The 17610-nt window shown below is 66.9% G+C and overlaps 3 protein-coding genes across 3 annotated transcripts; 1 reads left to right on the top strand and 2 right to left on the bottom strand.

Annotated features, from left to right (window-relative positions):
- Positions 1–912: 912 nt before the first annotated feature.
- On the bottom strand, positions 913–6526 carry CHLNCDRAFT_53167 (hypothetical protein; the record flags this gene model as incomplete). Its single annotated transcript, XM_005846214.1, has 21 exons — positions 913–1093; positions 1252–1322; positions 1440–1506; positions 1630–1739; positions 1874–2065; positions 2212–2385; positions 2517–2682; positions 2811–2833; positions 2949–2997; positions 3184–3217; positions 3319–3411; positions 3533–3590; positions 3786–4024; positions 4222–4366; positions 4502–4639; positions 4942–5019; positions 5186–5378; positions 5599–5719; positions 5835–5906; positions 6032–6208; positions 6325–6526. The coding sequence occupies 21 exons, from the start codon at positions 6524–6526 to the stop codon at positions 913–915; spliced, it is 2583 nt and encodes an 860-aa protein (XP_005846276.1).
- Positions 6527–7309: 783 nt separating this feature from the next.
- On the top strand, positions 7310–12620 carry CHLNCDRAFT_135608 (hypothetical protein; the record flags this gene model as incomplete). The annotated part of the gene is made up of 20 exons (XM_005846390.1): positions 7310–7343; positions 7472–7548; positions 7670–7719; positions 7815–8071; positions 8202–8386; positions 8552–8638; positions 8811–9210; positions 9321–9380; positions 9537–9598; positions 9703–9840; positions 10019–10138; positions 10337–10487; positions 10673–10761; positions 10908–11110; positions 11203–11267; positions 11429–11691; positions 11831–11924; positions 12058–12221; positions 12383–12406; positions 12510–12620. The coding sequence occupies 20 exons, from the start codon at positions 7310–7312 to the stop codon at positions 12618–12620; spliced, it is 2634 nt and encodes an 877-aa protein (XP_005846452.1).
- A 536-nt stretch (positions 12621–13156) lies between these two features.
- On the bottom strand, positions 13157–16845 carry CHLNCDRAFT_16754 (hypothetical protein; the record flags this gene model as incomplete). The annotated part of the gene is made up of 6 exons (XM_005846213.1): positions 13157–13243; positions 13343–13416; positions 15722–15817; positions 15932–16243; positions 16385–16616; positions 16774–16845. Coding segments are annotated over 6 exons (873 nt in total), but the record flags the coding sequence as incomplete, so codon positions are not given.
- Between the last annotated feature and the right edge of the window lie 765 nt (positions 16846–17610).

Below are 17610 nucleotides of genomic sequence, written 5' to 3'. Positions count from 1 at the left end.
TGGGTGGGAGCGGCTTCTCGCAGCATTGCATCTCTGCACCTCTGGCATCCTCTGCACATCTCCCTCTCTCTTCTGCCCTCTCCTCTGTGGCTTTTTGTTGGGTTGGTCGGGGATCGATTTATTGATGACGAGACTGAGCAGCGTAGCACTGCCTGGCGTCCTGCCAGCTGTGCGCCTGCCCCAAATGTGAGCGACAACCGAGGCATTTGTCTGAGACCAACCCACGCCACTCTTTCCTGTTGTTCCTTCCCTCTCTGCGCTTCTTTGATGCTGCATCATCATGCATTTGCCGCCTGCCATCGCATGCCACCACTATGCATGGGAGGGGGGCGGCCTGGGGATGAAAAACTCTTCGGGCACAGACCTAACCAAGAGCTCGCCCGCCTGAGCGCACGTGATGGCATTGAACATCTAAGGGACTGAAGGTCGCCCCCTCCCCGCTTGTATCACGTGCTGCCGTTATGCGCCCGCTTTGCACCATGCTGCTGTGAGCTGCACGCCGATTTGCCCCTTGCCACTGCTGTCCATGCGGTGGGGAGGCTTCCCATAATTGGCGCAGATCGCAGCGAGCTGATGGGCATGGCTGCGCCCTTGCTGCAGCGAGGCCGACATTCCGAGCTGCAGCGCGTGGGCATATCCTAATCATCAGCTGCACATCCCCTGCCCCTTCAGGTCCCCATCTCTCCCCAGCTGGACCACCCACCTCTGCGGCGGCGGCAACACAGAGCCGAGCTGCTGTACACACGCGGCCACCCAGCAAGCCATTGTATTCTAGCCCGCTCAGATTTTCCCACACTGATCCCCTGCTCATCCTGTTTCATTTCACCCATTTCATGTATTCCGTGGTTAACAAGCATTGCTTCCGAGTCAGGTGTCAGGTTGGCTGCTGCGGTGCCTGCCACCCGCCGCCGCTCAAAAGTCTCGGAACGACATGCGGGGGTCCCCCCTGCTCCTGCCCCTTCCGCGACCCCTGCCCCGCCCTCGCCCACGCCCCCTGCCGCCGCGCCCGCCTGCCCGCTTCACAACTGCCTTGGCGTGCTTCACCTCGCACAGCGCGGCCAGCAGCTCGTCGCAGACAACGCAGCCTGTGTACCTGCGGGAGGAGAGGGAGGAGAGGGGGTTGTGGCGTGAGGGAGGCATGCATGCGCGCATGCTGGGATGGGATGGGATGGTCACATACTTGGGCTGCGGTTTGGTGAATGGAGGCCAGGCCAGGTCTGCAAATCGGAAAGTAGGAACCGCTGCACTCACTGCGTTGCGCCACCAGCCAGCGGCGAGTGCCCTTTCTTCCAGTCCACATCCAACAGCTGGGCGCCGCACTCCTGCAGGCAGGGAGCAGGCTGGGCAGGTTGCGGACGGAGCACCTGGCACATGCAATGCCCCAGCCCCTTGCGTCGCATACCAGCCCGGCAACCGACATCCACCGCTGTCAGGCCCACCTCGCAGCTGTCTGCTGCCACCTTGGCACTGTGAAGGTTCTTGGGAAGGACGATCAGGAAGGAGCACCTGGGGTCAAGCATGGGAAGTACAGAGGCCAGCATGGCGAACGTGTGTCGGTGGCGCCTTGGGGCAGGGAGAAGAGGCCGGGGTCCCCAAGCAATGAGCAGCATGGCAGCACAGCGCACGCACCTGCTGCAGTCGAGGCGCCAGGAGGGCGACCCCACGGGGTCCAGCACCAGCATGCCCTGCTGCTGCTCCCCCTCGCAGGCAGGGCAGGCGGCCACGCCCATGCGCGCCGGCTGCGCCAGCACAGCAGGGGAGAATTGTGGAGGGTGAGAGAGCGGTTAGCCACAAAGAGGTAGAGAGAGAGAGGTTGGGAAAGCATTGTCAGAGGGCAGGGCGGGCACCACAGGGCCATCACAGCGGCGCTCACCGAGTGTCGGCAGGCCGGGTGCGCGCACTGGCTGCACGGCATGCCCGCCCTGCCTCCCTGCTCCACCCCTTCAAGGAAGGGCGGATGGTTGTAGCAGTAGGGGCACAGCACCGTGTTCTTTCCGTCGGCGCCGCCAAGCGAGAAGAGCAGCAGCTGGAAGCCGTCCAGCGGGCAGGACAGCTCCTTGTACAGCTGGAAGCGACAGGGGGGCAGAGACGCACACATGTTGATGTTGCGGTGTGTGTATAAATTGGGGCTGGGTTTGAGGCGACGCCAAGCCGGCAAGCAGAGGCGTTCAAGCAGCGGCCAAGGCGGAGGCTCAACCGCCGTGGGCTCACCTTGATGGCGCCGCCCTGCGGCATGGAGTAGACTTCCTCGCAGGTGCCGCAGTACAGGCGGGACGGCCGCGAGGCGATGAGGCGCATGAAGCGGTTGCACTTCCCGCACTTGCTCAGCACCTTGCCGCTGCTGGCCAGTGGGGAGAAGGAGGCCTCAAACAGGGCGTCCATGCGCTGCAGGCAGGGCGGGTGTTTGGCTGGGGCAGGATGAGGCCGGGATGACAGAGAAGTGGCAGGGCGGGGGAGGCGGGCAGTCACCCCACAGCGACCCCTCTCCATCGCACCCTGCTCTACCCCCGGCCCACCTGTATGTGCGCCACGAAGAAGGCAAACTTCTGCCTGAACTCCTCCAGGCAGTGCGCCACCACGGCCTCCTTGTCCGCCTGCCCCTTGGCCACCAGGTCCAGCTGGTGCTCCACGTGGGCCCGCACCTGGGGCCGGCACAGCTCCGGGTCGATCAGCTGGTAGCCCCTGCACCAGGCGCCGCCACGCAGCGGTGCGGGGGCGCGTGCTGGGGAGGCAGTGCGAGGCAGGCGTTGGCGGCCGCTGCTGTGCAGGCCTTTCCCGGGGTAATGCGTGATGACAGCTGTCCCGTTTACCTGACCAGCGTGATGCCCAGCTCCTGCGCAAAGCACGGCGGCGAGGGGTGCAGGGTCGGGTGGCGCTACGGGGCGCACGCGCAGCACACGGCAGGCAGGCAGGCAGGCAGGCAGCCACCAGGCAGCAGGATCCCTCACAGTGGGCACCACCCGCCGCCCCGACTGGATGGACACATAGTTGCGCTCGCTGCGGGGCAGGGTGCAGAATGGGTGGAGGCAGGGAGTCAGCGTGGGCAGGCAGGCAGGCAGGCAGGCAGGCAGGCAGGCAGGCAGGCAGGCAGGCAGGCAGGCATGTGAGGCGGGTAGGTCAGCCAGCACATGCATGCATGGGCCTTCTCGGCAGCAGAGAGCGGAGCAGGCGAGTGCCGCCCACCAAATGTTGTTGATGTGGGTCGGGATGGACGCATCTGCACCGTGGGTGGGGGAGAGGTAAGCCCTGAGCGGTGTTGCGAAGAGAATGAAAACCAAGGCGCACGGAACACCCAATCAGCCCCAGCCCCGCCCTCACCTGTGCCGATGCCGTGCTTCTCCATGCGCTCAATCAGCTCCGCCTCTGTGAGGTAGTCGGGGGGGCTGGTCTTGCCCTGGTGCAGCTCAACCTCTGTGCAGGGGTGGCGGAGGCGACAGGGGTGGTAAGGGAGGGCGCGGCGCGGGGGTGCAGGTACCTGCGCTGCCGCCCCGCCGTGCCGCGCGACTCTGTTGGCAGCTGGCCTGCAGCCCACCTGACATGGGGATGGTGTCCCCCGCCTTCATGGGCGGCAGCGGCTCGTTCTGCACCGCCTGCAGGCGTGGGCATTGTGGGGAGGGGGAGCAGAACGGCATGCCACGGCGCATGGTTGGGAGTTGGATTCCCCGGCCACGCACACCACAGCTCAGGGTGTAGCCCAGCTGTGCAAACACACTGCACCCCTGCCCCAAGCCCCGTGCCGAGCCTGCCGCCGCCAGCTCAGCCCCACCCCACGCCCGCCGGCCCACCTTCCACGGCATGATGGCTGCATAGCCCGGGCGCAGCACCAGGGTGCCGCTGGCGGCGAAGCTCTCGGTGCCCGCCGCCAGGCTGGCCCTGGTCTTGCGCACCACGCAGTCCGGGGACAGCGAGCCCAGGAAGTGGCGGGCCACAAAGTCGTACAGGCGCCAGGTGTCGCCGCCGCCCAGCTCCGCCTCGCTGGCGCACCTCACCGGCGTGATGGGCGGGTGGTCGCCCACATCCACGCCTGCGGTGGGGGAGGCCAAGGACAGGGTCATGGGGCACGGCCAGCGATGGGGGCACGGGCAGGAGCAGGAGGAGGCCAGTCAGGCTGCGAGGCATGATGAAAGAACCCGCACAGCGGGCCCCCAGGCACGGCCCCGGTTCCACGCCCGCGCCAAGCAGTCATCCAGCACACGCCACCCTGCGCCGCGCCCTGCTCACCGCCCTTTGGGGCAGCAAAGGCGCCCATGAGCGAGGCTGCGTACTCGCCCCACACTGGGTGCGCCCGCTGCGCCGCCAGCAGGGTGTGGAAGTCGAAGTTGGGTGGGTAGGCGGTGCTCTCTGTCCGCGGGTACGACAGGTATCCCTGCGGGGAGGAGGCAGCGGGGTGCGGCTGAGACGGCGGCGGCCTGTGCAGCAGCAGTTGCAGCCAGCCTCAAGCGGCACCAGGGCCCTCTCCTCCTCCCCCTCCTCCTCCCCCTCCTCCCCGCCGCTCGCTCACCTGCGTGTACAGCCGCTCCGCCACCTGCATGGCATACGCAGGGCCAATGCCCAGCGATGAGCTGGCCGTCTTGAGCAGCTCGACTGCACAGAGGCAAGGAGGGTCCCGAGGGTCGACGGGGGTGAGGATCATGGACACCTAGAGGGTTTGGTAAATGCACGGCCATCACGGCCCAGGCCCATCTGGCTGGCGCCTCTCTATGCCCTGCCTGTGTTCAGGCCCGGCGGCCGCCCCTTGCGCTCCTCCTTCTCCGTCACATCCACAACCCGCAGCTGCGGGCCAGTGCAGGGACGTGGTGGGCGGTGCTGGGCAATGGCAGAGCACGTTCACAAGCCATGCGAAGCGCAACTGTGGCGTCAACAAGCACCACAGCCGCGCACACCCCGTTCACCACCATCACCACCACACCAAACCCAGTCTCACACACACACATGCCCCACCTGCTTGGCCTCGTGCACCAGCCGCTGGAACACGGCGCCCACCTCCCCATCAAACACCCGCCCCCGCCCCCACTCCAGCTGCAGGGGCACGAGGCAATCAGAGGCAAAGGCAGGGGAGGGGGCTCTTGGCGGCAAGCCGCGCTCCACGACGTGCGTGTTGCACCAGCCGCGGCCAAGCCGGCCACTCATCCGGCAGCGGGTGCCCCCACCGCTGACGGCCCTGCCCCGCCCTTTCCGCCCTCACGTTGAGCGCGTGTCCCGCCTGGGAGGCCCGCGGCCGCACCACCCAGAAGGGCTCCGGCTGGAAGCTGACGATGGCCTGGTGGCGCTCGACGCAGAAGTTGAGGGTGGGGGTCTGGCAGGGGCCGTAGGAGATGACTGCGCTGTCCAGGTTGCCGTACTTGGCCTGGAAGAAGCGGGACTGGAACCTGCACCCTCTCTCCCCAGGGCACAGCACATCAGTGGAAGGAAGGCACGAGGATACAAAACGCCCCTGTGCAGCAGCAGGGACCTGTGCGAAACAGCAGCAGGATCCCCGGCCCTAATGGCGCAGGCGGGCCTTGCAGGCAGGCAGGGCCGGGGCCTGCAGCTGCCGCCCGCTCCGGCGGTGCAAGCAGGGGCAGGGGCAGGCAGGGGCAGCAGCAGCAGGGGCCCCACCTGGTGAAGGCCACCCCCACTTTTAGGTCCAGCTCCTGCCGTGCATCCACCGCCAGCGCCTCTGCCCTATTCGGCTCCACCAGCGAAGCCATGGCCTGCCGGATCTCGGGAGCGCTGATGGCTGCGGTGGCGGAGCGCAGGGCACGGCGCAGGGCGGCGGCTCACGGCCCTTGGCCAGCAGCGCGCTCCCCGGCGCCGGGGCGCTGCCGCGCCGGCACGGCAGCCGTGAGGCCCACCTGAGAAGCGGGCGCGGTATACCTGCTGGTCGGCCACGCGGTTCATCCACCGCACCGTGTTGTCCATCACTTCTGCGGCAGCGGCGGGTGGGGCAGCGTGGGGCAAGTGCGCGCCAGAAGCAGGCCAACCAATCCATGGCCCCAGCTGCCCCCCGCTGCGCAACCGCCGACCCGCTGCCCGCTGCCCTGCCGCGCACCGAAGCAGATGTTCTCGCCCTCTCGGTCGCAGTCCAGCCACAGCACCAGATAGTCTGCGCCCTTGGCCTCGCCCTGCAGGTGGCGGCACACCCGCGCCTTGGGGTTGGCCTCGCACTTGATGGTGGGGGCGTCGAAGAGCGTGCCCGGGTCGGTCTTGTCCCACGACTGGTACTCGGCTGCGGGGTGGGGAGGCAGCGGCAGCGCAGGCGTGTGGCCTGGAGTGAGTACTCGCTGTTGACCTGCAGGCGCGGCACGCTATGCTTGGCCACGGTTGCCACCGGGGGAGCTGCACCTGGGAAATCGATGCTGAGGACGTGGCCGATGACGGACGTCATTTTGAACTGGGCGGGCCGGCCGCGGAAGGTGGCGTCAAAGGTGTGCACATCCAGGTTGGTGTGGCGGGACGACATGCGACCGCCGGACAGGAACTCGGCGATGCTCTTGGCCAGCGACGGCTTCTCCGCCACCATCAGCACCGTGACGGGCGGGGCCATGGCGCAGAGTGTGGCGGGTCAAAGCAGGCCCAGCACTGGGTTGAGTGGGTATCCTGGACACCACGGCGGAGTGAGGCGGGGGGCGGGGGCGGGAGGCGGTGGCGGTCAGTGGTGAGGGTGATGGATGTGCACGCGGGTTATAGAATGTGCACTGCACAAAGCTCTCTCTTGTAAAGGAGCGAGGCGGCAATAGAGCGCTTCACAGGCAAGGTACGTGGGGGAGATGTCACACGCATCACATGGTGCGCCAGCCATCGACACAGTGGTCCACGACGTAGCGGCACCAACCCAATAGAGCATCAGGGTGCTAATTTACCGCCCATGCTTTGCCACGTGTTTCGCAGTTCACAGCCTGCCGGGATGGATCCATGTGATCGATACACGCGTCCCGGCATCGTCCTCTCCTTGTGCAATCCGAGTGCAGCACCATGGCGTCGCGGCCTGCCCGTGAGGTTGAGGTGGAGGAGTCTGGAGATGATCAGGAGGAGGAGGAGCTGGAGTGCCTGGGCTGGTTCCAGGACTCGGTAGTGGGCATCCAGTATTACAATGCGAGTTAACAAAACATACCCTGTTGCAGCCCTGGATCACACGGGCCTCTCAGCCTCCTCGTTCCTTGCTGCCTGCAGGGTGAAGTAAATGTGAATGAGGTGGGCGTTCAGGCGGGGGCGAGAAAGGGGCCAGCACTGCTCTGGGGACGTGCTCATCGCTGGTCCGCCCGTCGCGCTGCGCCGCGGCCGCCGCTCCTTTCCCTGCCCAACCCTCTCGTCATCATGGCCGCTGCAGATGGTGACACTGATCCGCGAGCCAGACAACCCCTGTGAGCCCTGCTTGCGTCTTCCCTTTGGACGCCCTTGCCGCTTGCATGGCCTGGCCGCTTGCATGGCACACCACCACCGCCTCGCTCTCCACCCCGCACACCCTGATGGGCCGCGGGCCCCCCTGCAGACGACGGCTGGGCGATCCGCGTCGACAACGTGCGAAACGTGAAAGTGGGGCACCTGCCGCGCGTGCTGGTCTGCCACGTGAGTGCCTGCACCGCTGTGCTGGGCCGCGGCAGCGGCGGGGGGGCACCTCCTGTGGCAAGCGCTGCCTGCTCACCTCCCGGCATCTGTCCCACCTGGGCTCCCCATCTCCGCCTTGCAGCTGTCGCCGCTCATCGACCAAGGCTTGCTGGTCCTGGAAGGGATTGTGCCGTGAGTGGCGGCTCGCCTGGGCTCTCGCCTGTTTGCCTGCAAGCTCCCAAGGTTGCTCGTCATTACGTCACGTGGCGTAGGGCCCCTTCTTGCAGGCGCGCCGGAGGCGCGTTCAAGATGCCGGTGCAGCTCTGGTGCTTTGCGGAGCCGCAGAACCGGCAGCGGGTGGTGGCGCGGCTGCGGGCAGCCGGCAAGGTGCTGAACGACCCGGCACAGGCCGGCGGCGGCGGCAGCGGCGGCCGCGGCGGCGGCGCCAGCGGCCGTGGCGGGGCCAGCACCAGCGCCACCGCCGAGGCACCCGCCCGCCTGAGCGCAAAGCAGATGGAGGATTCTGTTGACCGCCTGTTTGATGGTGGGACAGGAAGCGGGGCAGCGGAGGTGGCATGGGGAGGGGCATGGGCGCCTGCCTGCCTGCCTGCCGACGGCCAGGCCAGGCACAGCGATACTTGCACGCGCCATGCTTTGCTCCCATGCTCATGCAGAGCTGATGGCGGAGTCGGGGCCGCGGCAGCGCCTGGCGGCCTCCCCCGAGGTGGTCACCGCGCTGTACCCTCACCAGCAGGAGGCGCTGGCCTGGATGGTGCGCCGCGAGAACAGCAACGCGCTGCCGCCCTTCTGGGGGCCACGGGTGGCGGACGCGGGCGGCCGGCTGACGTATGTGTCACAGGTGGGGCGCAGCAGTTGGGGCGCAGGAGTGGAGTCCACCTGTGGGCTGTAGCACGCCCCATCCGGCTTGCCCCTCCGCCCTTCTCAGCCCCATGCCTGCGCTGCGCCCCTGCTGTTCACACACCTGCCGTGCCTGGCCACCCGCGCCTCTGGCCCCCACCCGCAGCTCACCAACTTCATCTCCACCAGCCGGCCGCGGGCACTGAAGGGCGGCATCTTATGTGATGATATGGGACTCGGGAAGACACTGCAGGTGCGGGGCGATGCACCATCTGTGGGGGAAAAGGACTGCTCAGCGTGTAAAGTGACGGGGCAGATACCATGGCTGGTCACATCAGCTGGCTGTGAGGGTTGTTTGGATGCCGCCTGTGCCGCGCAGAGAGGGTGGGTGGTTGAAGCAGGCTCCGCCCCTGCGGCCGCTGCAGGTCATCGCCCTCACCTGCACCAACGCGCCGGGCGTGCAGCGGCGCCAGCTCAGGTTCTTCACAGAGGGAGAGGCAGAAGCGGAGGCGGGGCTGGCAAGGCAGGGTGATGATGCGGCGGCGGAGGAGGAGGAGCAGGAGGAGCGCCCCAAGAAGCGGCAGCGCAAGGGCAAGGAGAAGGTGGGCGCCAAGCCGGCCGCCAAGGCTGCCGGCCCCAGCCAGGCGCCCAAGACCAAGGCGGGCAAGCTTGCGGTCGAGGCGGCGGAGCGGGCTGTGGCCGAGGAGGTGCCGGCGGCGCCACCGGCGGCCAGCGGGCCTCGTGGCACGCTCATCGTCTGCCCGCTGTCCGTGATGAGCAACTGGCAGATGCAGCTGGAGGAGCACACACAGGGCAAGCTTTCAGGTGGGAGGGGCAGAGGCAGCCGGCAGCGCTGCGGTGCAAGGCACACTGGGGGAGAGGTGCAGGGGGAGGCTGACGTCACCGCCTGCCTGGCTGCCAGTGGGGTGCTGCAGTGTGCGTCTACCATGGGCCCGACCGCGACCGCCGTGTGGCCTCCCTCAGCAGCTACGACGGTGAGCAGAGAGCGTGGCAGCGTCTGGCTGGCGGCAGGCACCGAGCTGCGGGCTGCCGGCTACCCCGCCCGCCCGCTAGGAGGCCCTCTGGGGCGGAGCCGCATGCGCCTGCCTGCCTGCCTCACCTGGTTTGAATCCTCCCCCCTCCACCCGCAGTCGTCATCACCACATACAACATCCTGGCGCAGGAGCTCAGCCTGCAGAATGGCGTGTGCAAGGTGGGTGGTGTCATGTGGTGAACAGAGAGGCACGCCGCAAGTGGGAGGCCACTGGGGTGATGACGGGCGGCTGCACCCCCTTCCTGCGCCCGGCTGGCCCGCAGGTGGACTGGCTGCGCGTGTGCGCGGACGAGGCTCACACCATCAAGAACACCAACACGCAGATGGCCAGGGCGGCGTACGCGCTCAGGGCGGAGCGCCGCTGGGCCATCACCGGCACGCCGCTGCAGAACACGCTGCAGGTGGGCGGTGGGCGAGGGGGCTCAGGCACGCACGTGCAGATGCAGCTCCTGATGCAGTCAAGCGCCGGAAGTGCGCAGGACCGCCTTGGTTCCTGGCCCGCCGTCCCCTCCATGCCGCCTCCCACCACAACCCTCCACTGCTGCCGCCTCCCTTCCACACGCCCACACACACACACAGGACCTGCACGGCATCACCCGCTTCCTGCGCCTCGAGCCGCTGGACGACCGCGCCCTGTTTGTGCGCACCCTGGAGCGGCCCATCAAGGCGCGGGACCCGCTGGGCCTCAAGCGCCTGCAGGTAGGGCGTACGGGGCGGGCGGGCGGCTGGCTGGGCGGCATCGGCAGCTGCGTGCGTTTGCGTTGTGGCGTGCACGACTTCTCCAGAGTTGTGCATGTGCTGACAGTGCCGCTGTAGGCTGGCCAAGCAACAGCGCCTCGAGTTCCCTCACTCCCTCAGCCGCCTGCCCTCCCTGCCCTGCCCTTCCGCCCAGCGCAGGTGCTGATGGGCACCATCGCTCTGCGGCGCACCAAGGCGCAGCAGGTGAACGGCCGCCCGCTGGTGGCGCTGCCCGACAAGACGGTGCACCAGGTGGCGGTGCAGCTGGATGCGGCGTCGCGAGCCAAGTACGAGCGCTGGCAGGCGGCGGGTGAGCGGGGAGGGGCGCGGCGGCCGCAGCGTGGGGTGTCTTCGGCATTGCAAGGGCATATGGCTGTGCCCGCCCTGTGCCCTGCTCTGCTGAGGGCGAGGCTCAGCATGTGCTGCTTCAGCCTCAGGCTGGCTCACCATTGCGGGATTCACACGTCCCGCCGCTGGCCCGCGTCGTGCGTGCAGGGCGGGCCATCGTGGAGCGTCACCTGGAGGAGGGCACGCTGCTGCAGAACTACACCATGGTTCTGGAGGTGCTGCTCAGGCCGAGGCAGGTGGGTGCGGGTGGAGCCAGCCTTGCTGGTGCGCCTGTCGGGCGCCTGTCGTGCGGCCGCGCGCCTGCCGTGCCTCACCAGCGCGCAACAGCCAACCGCCTGCTCGACCCCACCCAGGCATTTCCTGTGCCCCGCTGGTCCCGCAGATCTGCTGCCACGCCTCGCTGGCGCCAGGCGAGGACCCGTCCTTCCTGGCGCAGCAGCCCGCCGCCGGCGCCAAGCTGACGCCCGAGCTGGCCGCGCAGCTGGTGGAGCTGCTCAGGGCGGGGCTGGATGAGGAGTGCCCCGTGTGCCTGAGCGAGCTGGCGCAGCCGTGCATCACCCTGTGCAAGCACATCTTCTGCAAGCGGTGAGGGGCGGCGCTCCTGCGCCCAGGGTCGCACCGCCGGGGCAGCGCAGCATGCCGCCGCTCATCCTGCGCCACCGTCGCGCCCCCTGTAGGTGCATCCAAATGGTGATCAACCGAGACAAGGCTGCCTGCCCCATGTGCCGTGGCGCCATCTCAGGTGCAGCAGGCTCACGGGACCTCTGCGCATGCTGGGTGGGATGCTCCCGCTCCCAGGGTTGGCGCGAGCGTGCCAGGATAGGCTGAATGCCAACCCAGAGCGTGCTCCAGTGCACCTATGGTCGGAAGTTGTTGCGTGTTGCCCCACTCGCCTGCCCACAGAGAAGGAGCTAGTGGAGGTGCCTGAGGAGCCAGAGGCGGGCACACAGGAGGCCGCCGCAGCCGCAGCCGCCTCCCGCGGCGGCGCCGCCGCCGCGTCTGCCGCTGGAGGCGGCGGGTTTGGCAGCGCCAAGGTGGCTGCGCTGCTGGAGCGCCTGCGCCAGGATGCGGCGGCCACCGCGGCGGGGGCGGCGGCGGGGGCCGGCGGCGGCGCAGTCAAGAGCGTCGTCTTCAGCCAGTTTACCTCGTATCTCGACTTGGTGGAGGTGCGCATGCGCTGGCCACCATGAACTACCTGTCCTGCCAGCAGTAGCTTTAAATCTTTCTTTTCTGATTTTTAAATCAGTTTTTTCAGTTTTTTTTTTTCTCCATCCTCCCGGGGACGCTCGCAACCAAAACATGCAGGCGGCGCTGGCTGGCGAGGGGTTTGTCACCGGGCGCCTGGATGGCAAGACCAGCGCGAAGCGGCGCGGCGAGGTGCTGCGCGCCTTCCAGTCCAGTGAGCCGCGGCGCTGCCTGCTGCCGCTCACGGCGATGATCCGCCACCTGCTGGGTGTGGTGGCATACTCTCTTCCTATGGCCTGCCTGCCTGCTGCCAACAAGACCGGTGGAGCTGCCCCGTCACCCTGCAGGCAGCGCCAGCAGCCCCACGGTGCTGCTGGTGAGCCTCAAGGCGGGCGGCGTGGGCCTCAACCTGACCGCCGCCTCCCGGGTGCACCTGCTGGACCCGTGGTGGAATCCCTCGGTGGAGGAGCAGGCCATGGACCGCGTGCACCGCCTGGGCCAGACCCGCGCCGTGCACATCTACAGGCAAGCCGCCGCCGGGCACGGGCCGCAGCTGGCTGGGCGGCTGGCTGGCTGGCTGGCTGGCTGGATGCTGCGTGCTGGCTCTGCTGGCAGCTTTGACCTGCCCATGGCAGCGCTGGCTGCTGCACCGCTTGCAGGTACACGGTGCAGGACAGCATCGAGGAGCGCATGCTGGTGAGCGTGCGCCGGCCTGCGCCTGCTGGCGCACGCTGGCCGCCAGGATGCCTGTGCTGCCTGCGGACTCACGCAGCCTGTGCCGTTGCTGGGTGTCGTGCAGGCGCTCCAGGAGCAGAAGCGGGATCTGATGCGGGTGGCCTTCGACCGCCGCAAGGCGGAGGATATCCGCCAGGAGCGCATCAACGACGTGCGCATGCTGATGGAGCTGTAGAGAGGTAGCTGTGAGAGGTAGCTGTGAGAGGTGGGGAGAGGTGGGGTGGCGATGCTGGAGATGGCACACACACATGTGCATTACGCAGAGCATTACATGATAGTCACGAGCATGCGATGCCAAGCAATTTTCAGAAACTGATGTTAGTAAGATATGATTGTACAGTGCTGGCAGCCTTGTAAACTACCGAGGAACAGAACTAGCGGCGGTTCCCGACTGAGCTGCACCTCCCGTGGTCTTCAGGCTCCTCCTGTGGTCTTCTTGGTTGCCCGCCGCCGTGGCCGCTTTGAGGCCGCTTCGTGCGGCGCAGTGCCCGCTGGCTGGGCATCGCCGCCCGGCGGTGTAACAGGCAGCAGCCCAGCGGCCAGCACGCCGCTCTCCTTCTCGACTACAGCGCTGCCGCCGCTCGTCTCGCTGCTGCCCCCGACCTTGCCCTCCTCCTCGCCGTCCCCCTCGTCCTCGCTGTCGCTGCCGCTGGCGGGGGCGGCGCGCTTGCTGCCGCTGCCGATGGCTGGGATCTTGTCCCGCGTGCTGGCCAGCTCAGCAATGAAGAGAGTGTTGTGGGCCCAGCCGCAATAGGGCCCAAACCTCTTGACAAACGCCGCCTGCACCTCGCCGTGCACCTGCACAACAGGCCGGCACAGCAGCATCTCATCAGATGGAGCCGAGGCGCAAGGGACATGTGCAGCAATCCGGCAGCCGGCCCGCCACTCGATGCACACCTTCTTTGTCAAGCTTTTGCCGCGCAGGTGCGGCAGGTAGTACTTGCAGGCCAGCGCCCAGACGTGGGTGTCCACTGCACGGGTGGGGCGAGCAACGGGTGGGGCATGGGGCTGTCTACTGCATTCTGGATGATAGGCTTGTGCTTTCCAGACCCGAATGAGCCCCAAAACAAGGACACATGTGGAGCATGATCATTGCGCTCCTGCTGCGCGCGCTGGCCAGCGGCGCCTGGTCAAAACCTCAGACATGGCAAATCCCGCACTCATCCTCCAGTCCCTGCATCAGTTACCACTCTCTCGATCCATTGCTGGCATCCTTGTGGCCAAGACCAGGTGCTGCTGTCGGGTTTGCTAGCGCGCCATGCTAGCCAACCCCACCACCCTCGAGCGCAGCGGCACGCTTTCGCCCGCCGGCAACCGCACCAGATCGCCCAGGGAAGCAATGATCGGGGGCAGGGGAGCAGGGTGGCGGAGGTTCTCATCACACCAACACTGCCCCCGCGCCTCTTCAATGATTGACCACCAGCCACCCACCCAGCGAACCTACAAGTTCACCGGCTTTCCACCACACCAATTCAGCCAGCCAGCCAGCCGCCAGGCGGCGGGGCGGGGCACTGGTGGGCCACTGGTCACCGAGGCGCCCGGCAGCGCCGGGCCGGTCGCGCAGCCAGCCTCCACGCCAGTGCCCTCCAGCCACTGGGAGCAGCAGAGCCGCATCAGGGTGAGCCCATGAGCGGTTCTGGCATGCGTGGGCGCAGTGCACCGCATGCTGGGTGCGTTTCTGTGGGCGGGAGTTCTGACCCGACGGGCATTCCCGCTGTCCGCCTTGCGTGTGGTGCAGGCACTCGTGGCCCAGCAGCTGCAGCTCAGCGAAGAGGAGGCTGGGCGGCGCCTGCAGCAGCTGCAGCAGCTGCTGCCCGGCCTGCAGCAGCAGCTGCACACTATGGACCCCAACACTGTGGCCAGGATGGCGGCCGACGTCACCGCCGTGGCGGCGCGCCTGCTGCAGGCAAGCGAGCCGTTGTGTTTGTACCTTGGGCTGCCACCACAAGCTGCTTGCTCCATGGCAGCCCCACCACCTTTTGGACGGAATGCTGTGATGAGACCACACGGTTTTGACTTTGTTCTGGTTCCGCCCGCCCGCCCGCCCCTCCCTGCCGCTGTGCAGCTGCGCGCCATTTTCCCCGGCGCCGATGCCTTCAAGCTGGCGCTGCGCGAGCCCTTCCTGGTCTACGGCTCAACCATCTTCCGCCTCCAGCGTGCAGCGGCAGAGCTGCGCCGCATGCTGCCCGGCATGGACATCGACAGGTGGGTGCCACGCGGCTGCTGCCCGGTGGCTTGGCCACAGCCAACACACCACAGCAGCAGTGCAACACAGCACAAATCACACTGTAGCCAAAGGTAACCAAAGTTTATATGTTCCCGCCTGCAGGCTTGTGGAGGACCAGCCCTCGCTGCTGGATGTGAAGACGCTGAGGAAGGCCATCAAGGTAAGGGCCTCCACCTTGTAGCTGCAGGTGGCCTTGCATTCCTTGGCAGCATACAGCCTGCCCCGCACCTCAGTGCCTGCCACAGAAGCTGGCCCAACCTGGCACTTGCCACATGGCGCCTCTGCGTGCAGGAGTTTCAGCGGGCGGAGCCATCGCTGGATGTGCACCAGGTGCTGGTGCTGGACCCCTCCATGCCATTCCGCTTCAGCTTCCGCCGCTCCCCCAACCTCAGCATGGCCATTGGTAGGCGCACAGTGCCTGTGCCCAGCCAGGCCGCCTGAGCACCGCTGCACTCTGCGCAGCTGTATTGTAGCCTCCGCCCTGCCTCCCCACAGCCCTTTAGCGCTGTTGCGGCTGTACAACATACCCCCGCTCCACACAGCACCCCGGAACACAATCCTTGCTCCAACCCATGCCCCGCACAAATCCTTGCCTCGGTTGTGAACCGATTCGAAACCCAGCACTTCACTGCCGCACCTCAGCTGCGCCACAATTTTCCCTCTGTATGAATACCCGCCCGTCTGATCCTTCCTGAGTACTGCATGAGCAGTTTTGCCTGCCCTTGCCAATCTAATACCACAGTACAGTCTGTGCATTGTGCCCACACATCCACCGTCAGCCACTCTCAGCTCCTTTTCCCCCACCTCTGCGCATTTCCCTTGGTCAGATCCCTTTCAGTCTTTAATGTTCCGTGCTCAGAAACTAACCGGTTCTTGATTTGATCCTCAGCCTGTTGTCTGTTGAACCCTTCCAGTTTCTTGAACCTTTAACACTAGCACCCGGTGTCTGCTCCCGTGGTTGCTGCTCTTTCGCAACCCACGATGTGACACAAGAGTCTCCACGCCACCCATACCCGGCAGAGAGGAGGAGCAGGGGGCAGCAGCCGCACCTGGGATGGCCTCATGCTTGTCCAGGGAGAAGAGAGCAATGCAGGCGGCAACCTTGGGCCCAATGCCAGGCAGCGTACACAGCTCCTCCACAGCCTCTGCGCATGCAGGCACGCACCCCACAGGCAGAGTCAGCGAGCAGCAGGCGGCAGGCGGCCTGGTCCTACCAATCTGGCGGGCAGGCGGAGGGTGAGTTGCACAGAGTTGCTCACCTTCGTACGGCACGCTCCTCAGGCCCAGCAGCCATGCGGCGCCGCCCTCCGGCTTGGCCAGCAGCTGCGCCACGCTGCCGGTGATGTACTTGGCGCGGTAGCCATAGCCGTCTGCTCGCAGCTCCTCCTCGGTGGCAGCCGACAGCTGCTCCAGGGTTGGGAAGGCGTGCAGCGCCAGCTTGGCGGGCGTGGCGCCCGCTGGCGGCACGCTGCCGTCGCCGGCCGCGGCCAGCAGCGGCGTGCCGTGCTGGCGGCACAGCCGCTCCACCATGCCGTGGATGCGCTGGATGTGGTTGTTCTGGCTGCAGATGACTGTGGGAACAGAACGAGGAGGAGAACACACGACAGGAGAAGTGAAAGAAATACCTATCCTCTGACTTACAATCTCATAAGCAATGTTTCAGAGAGTCCCGCCACACAGCACACGCTCACACCCTCACCACACACACTCACACTCCATGGAGCACTCCAGCGGGTCCTGGCGCAGCATGCGAGCGCCTGGCAGCAGGTGGTGCACGTGGGCGTAGCGCGGGCAGGCGGCGCGCCAGCTGGGCGCCAGGTCAGCCAGGCGGGTGCCCAAGTTGAAGTAGTCGTGCAGGGCGGCGGCATCGGCAGCCGCTGCCGCGCCAGCGCCGCGCGCTACGACCTGGTACTGCACATCGTCCGGCAGCTGGCGCAGGCGCACCTGCAGCAGGTGGCAGCAGAGCGCGCAAGGGGCGGGCGCACCCCGGGGTGGCGGGCTGCTCAGGGCAGTGGCAGCTTGGCTTCCCAGGGCCAGGCCAGCGCCCCGCCACCCCTCACAAGCTCCAGAATATGCAGCACAGCTATGGTTGGTGGCGCACCGCGCGCTGGCCGATGACGCCCGTGAACTCCAGCGGCTCGCTGCCGGTCTGCCGCCAGCGGAACGACTGGCCTGCGCTCCAATCGGATTCCAGTGGCCAGGCGTAAGGCAAACAGCAGCAACTGCAGGCAGCCGCACTTTTCCCGCCAAGCAGCGCCTCACCCGTCGGCAGAGTCCACTCCAGCCTCAGCTCCGAGGCCGGCGTGCCCAGTGAGTGCCAGACCGCTGGCTCCTGCTCCAGTGCCATCTGGTCTTTGGTGTGCCCTGTGCGTGTGGCACCCGCCCAAGCTGCCGGCACTGCCTTGCTAGCGCGAGCGGCAGCGGCGGCGGTGACGAGCGCCCGCACGGTTCCCCTGCTACGGGCTCTGCGCCACGTTGATCTCGCTACGCCGTGAGCACTAGAGGGCCTGACCTTGATGAGAACGTCACTGCTGAGGCACCAGGAGGCAACGAGCATGGGACATGGCAACCTGATGCGACGGCGCGATGGCTTGCTAAAGATGTCACGTTCCGGGACTCATATGCGCCAGGCCTGCGCCGTTACTAGCCCGGTCGGAGCGGCGCCTGCCGTACACGTATACGTACTGCGATGCCCAGGAGAGCTCTTGGGCGGCCCTGCCTCTAGCAGACGCCACCATCTTGGCGAAGAAGTGATTACCCCGGTTGGGAGAGGCAGCAGCGGACTTTAGTTGTCTGAGAATTCAGCAGGCGGCGTGCGCACGCCGTCAACCGCAGCTAGGTCTGTGCCTATCGTCGCCAGCGAGGGTTGGGCATCACCGGAGCGGCCACGGACGACTGGTGCCAGCGTCCCAACCTGCCGCCACCCGCCGCCGCTGTG

Source organism: Chlorella variabilis (genome assembly GCF_000147415.1).
Source record: "Chlorella variabilis unplaced genomic scaffold CHLNCscaffold_14, whole genome shotgun sequence".
In the NCBI taxonomy this organism is placed as follows: Eukaryota; Viridiplantae; Chlorophyta; class Trebouxiophyceae; order Chlorellales; family Chlorellaceae; genus Chlorella; species Chlorella variabilis.
This window is presented reverse-complemented; position numbering and strand designations above follow the sequence as displayed.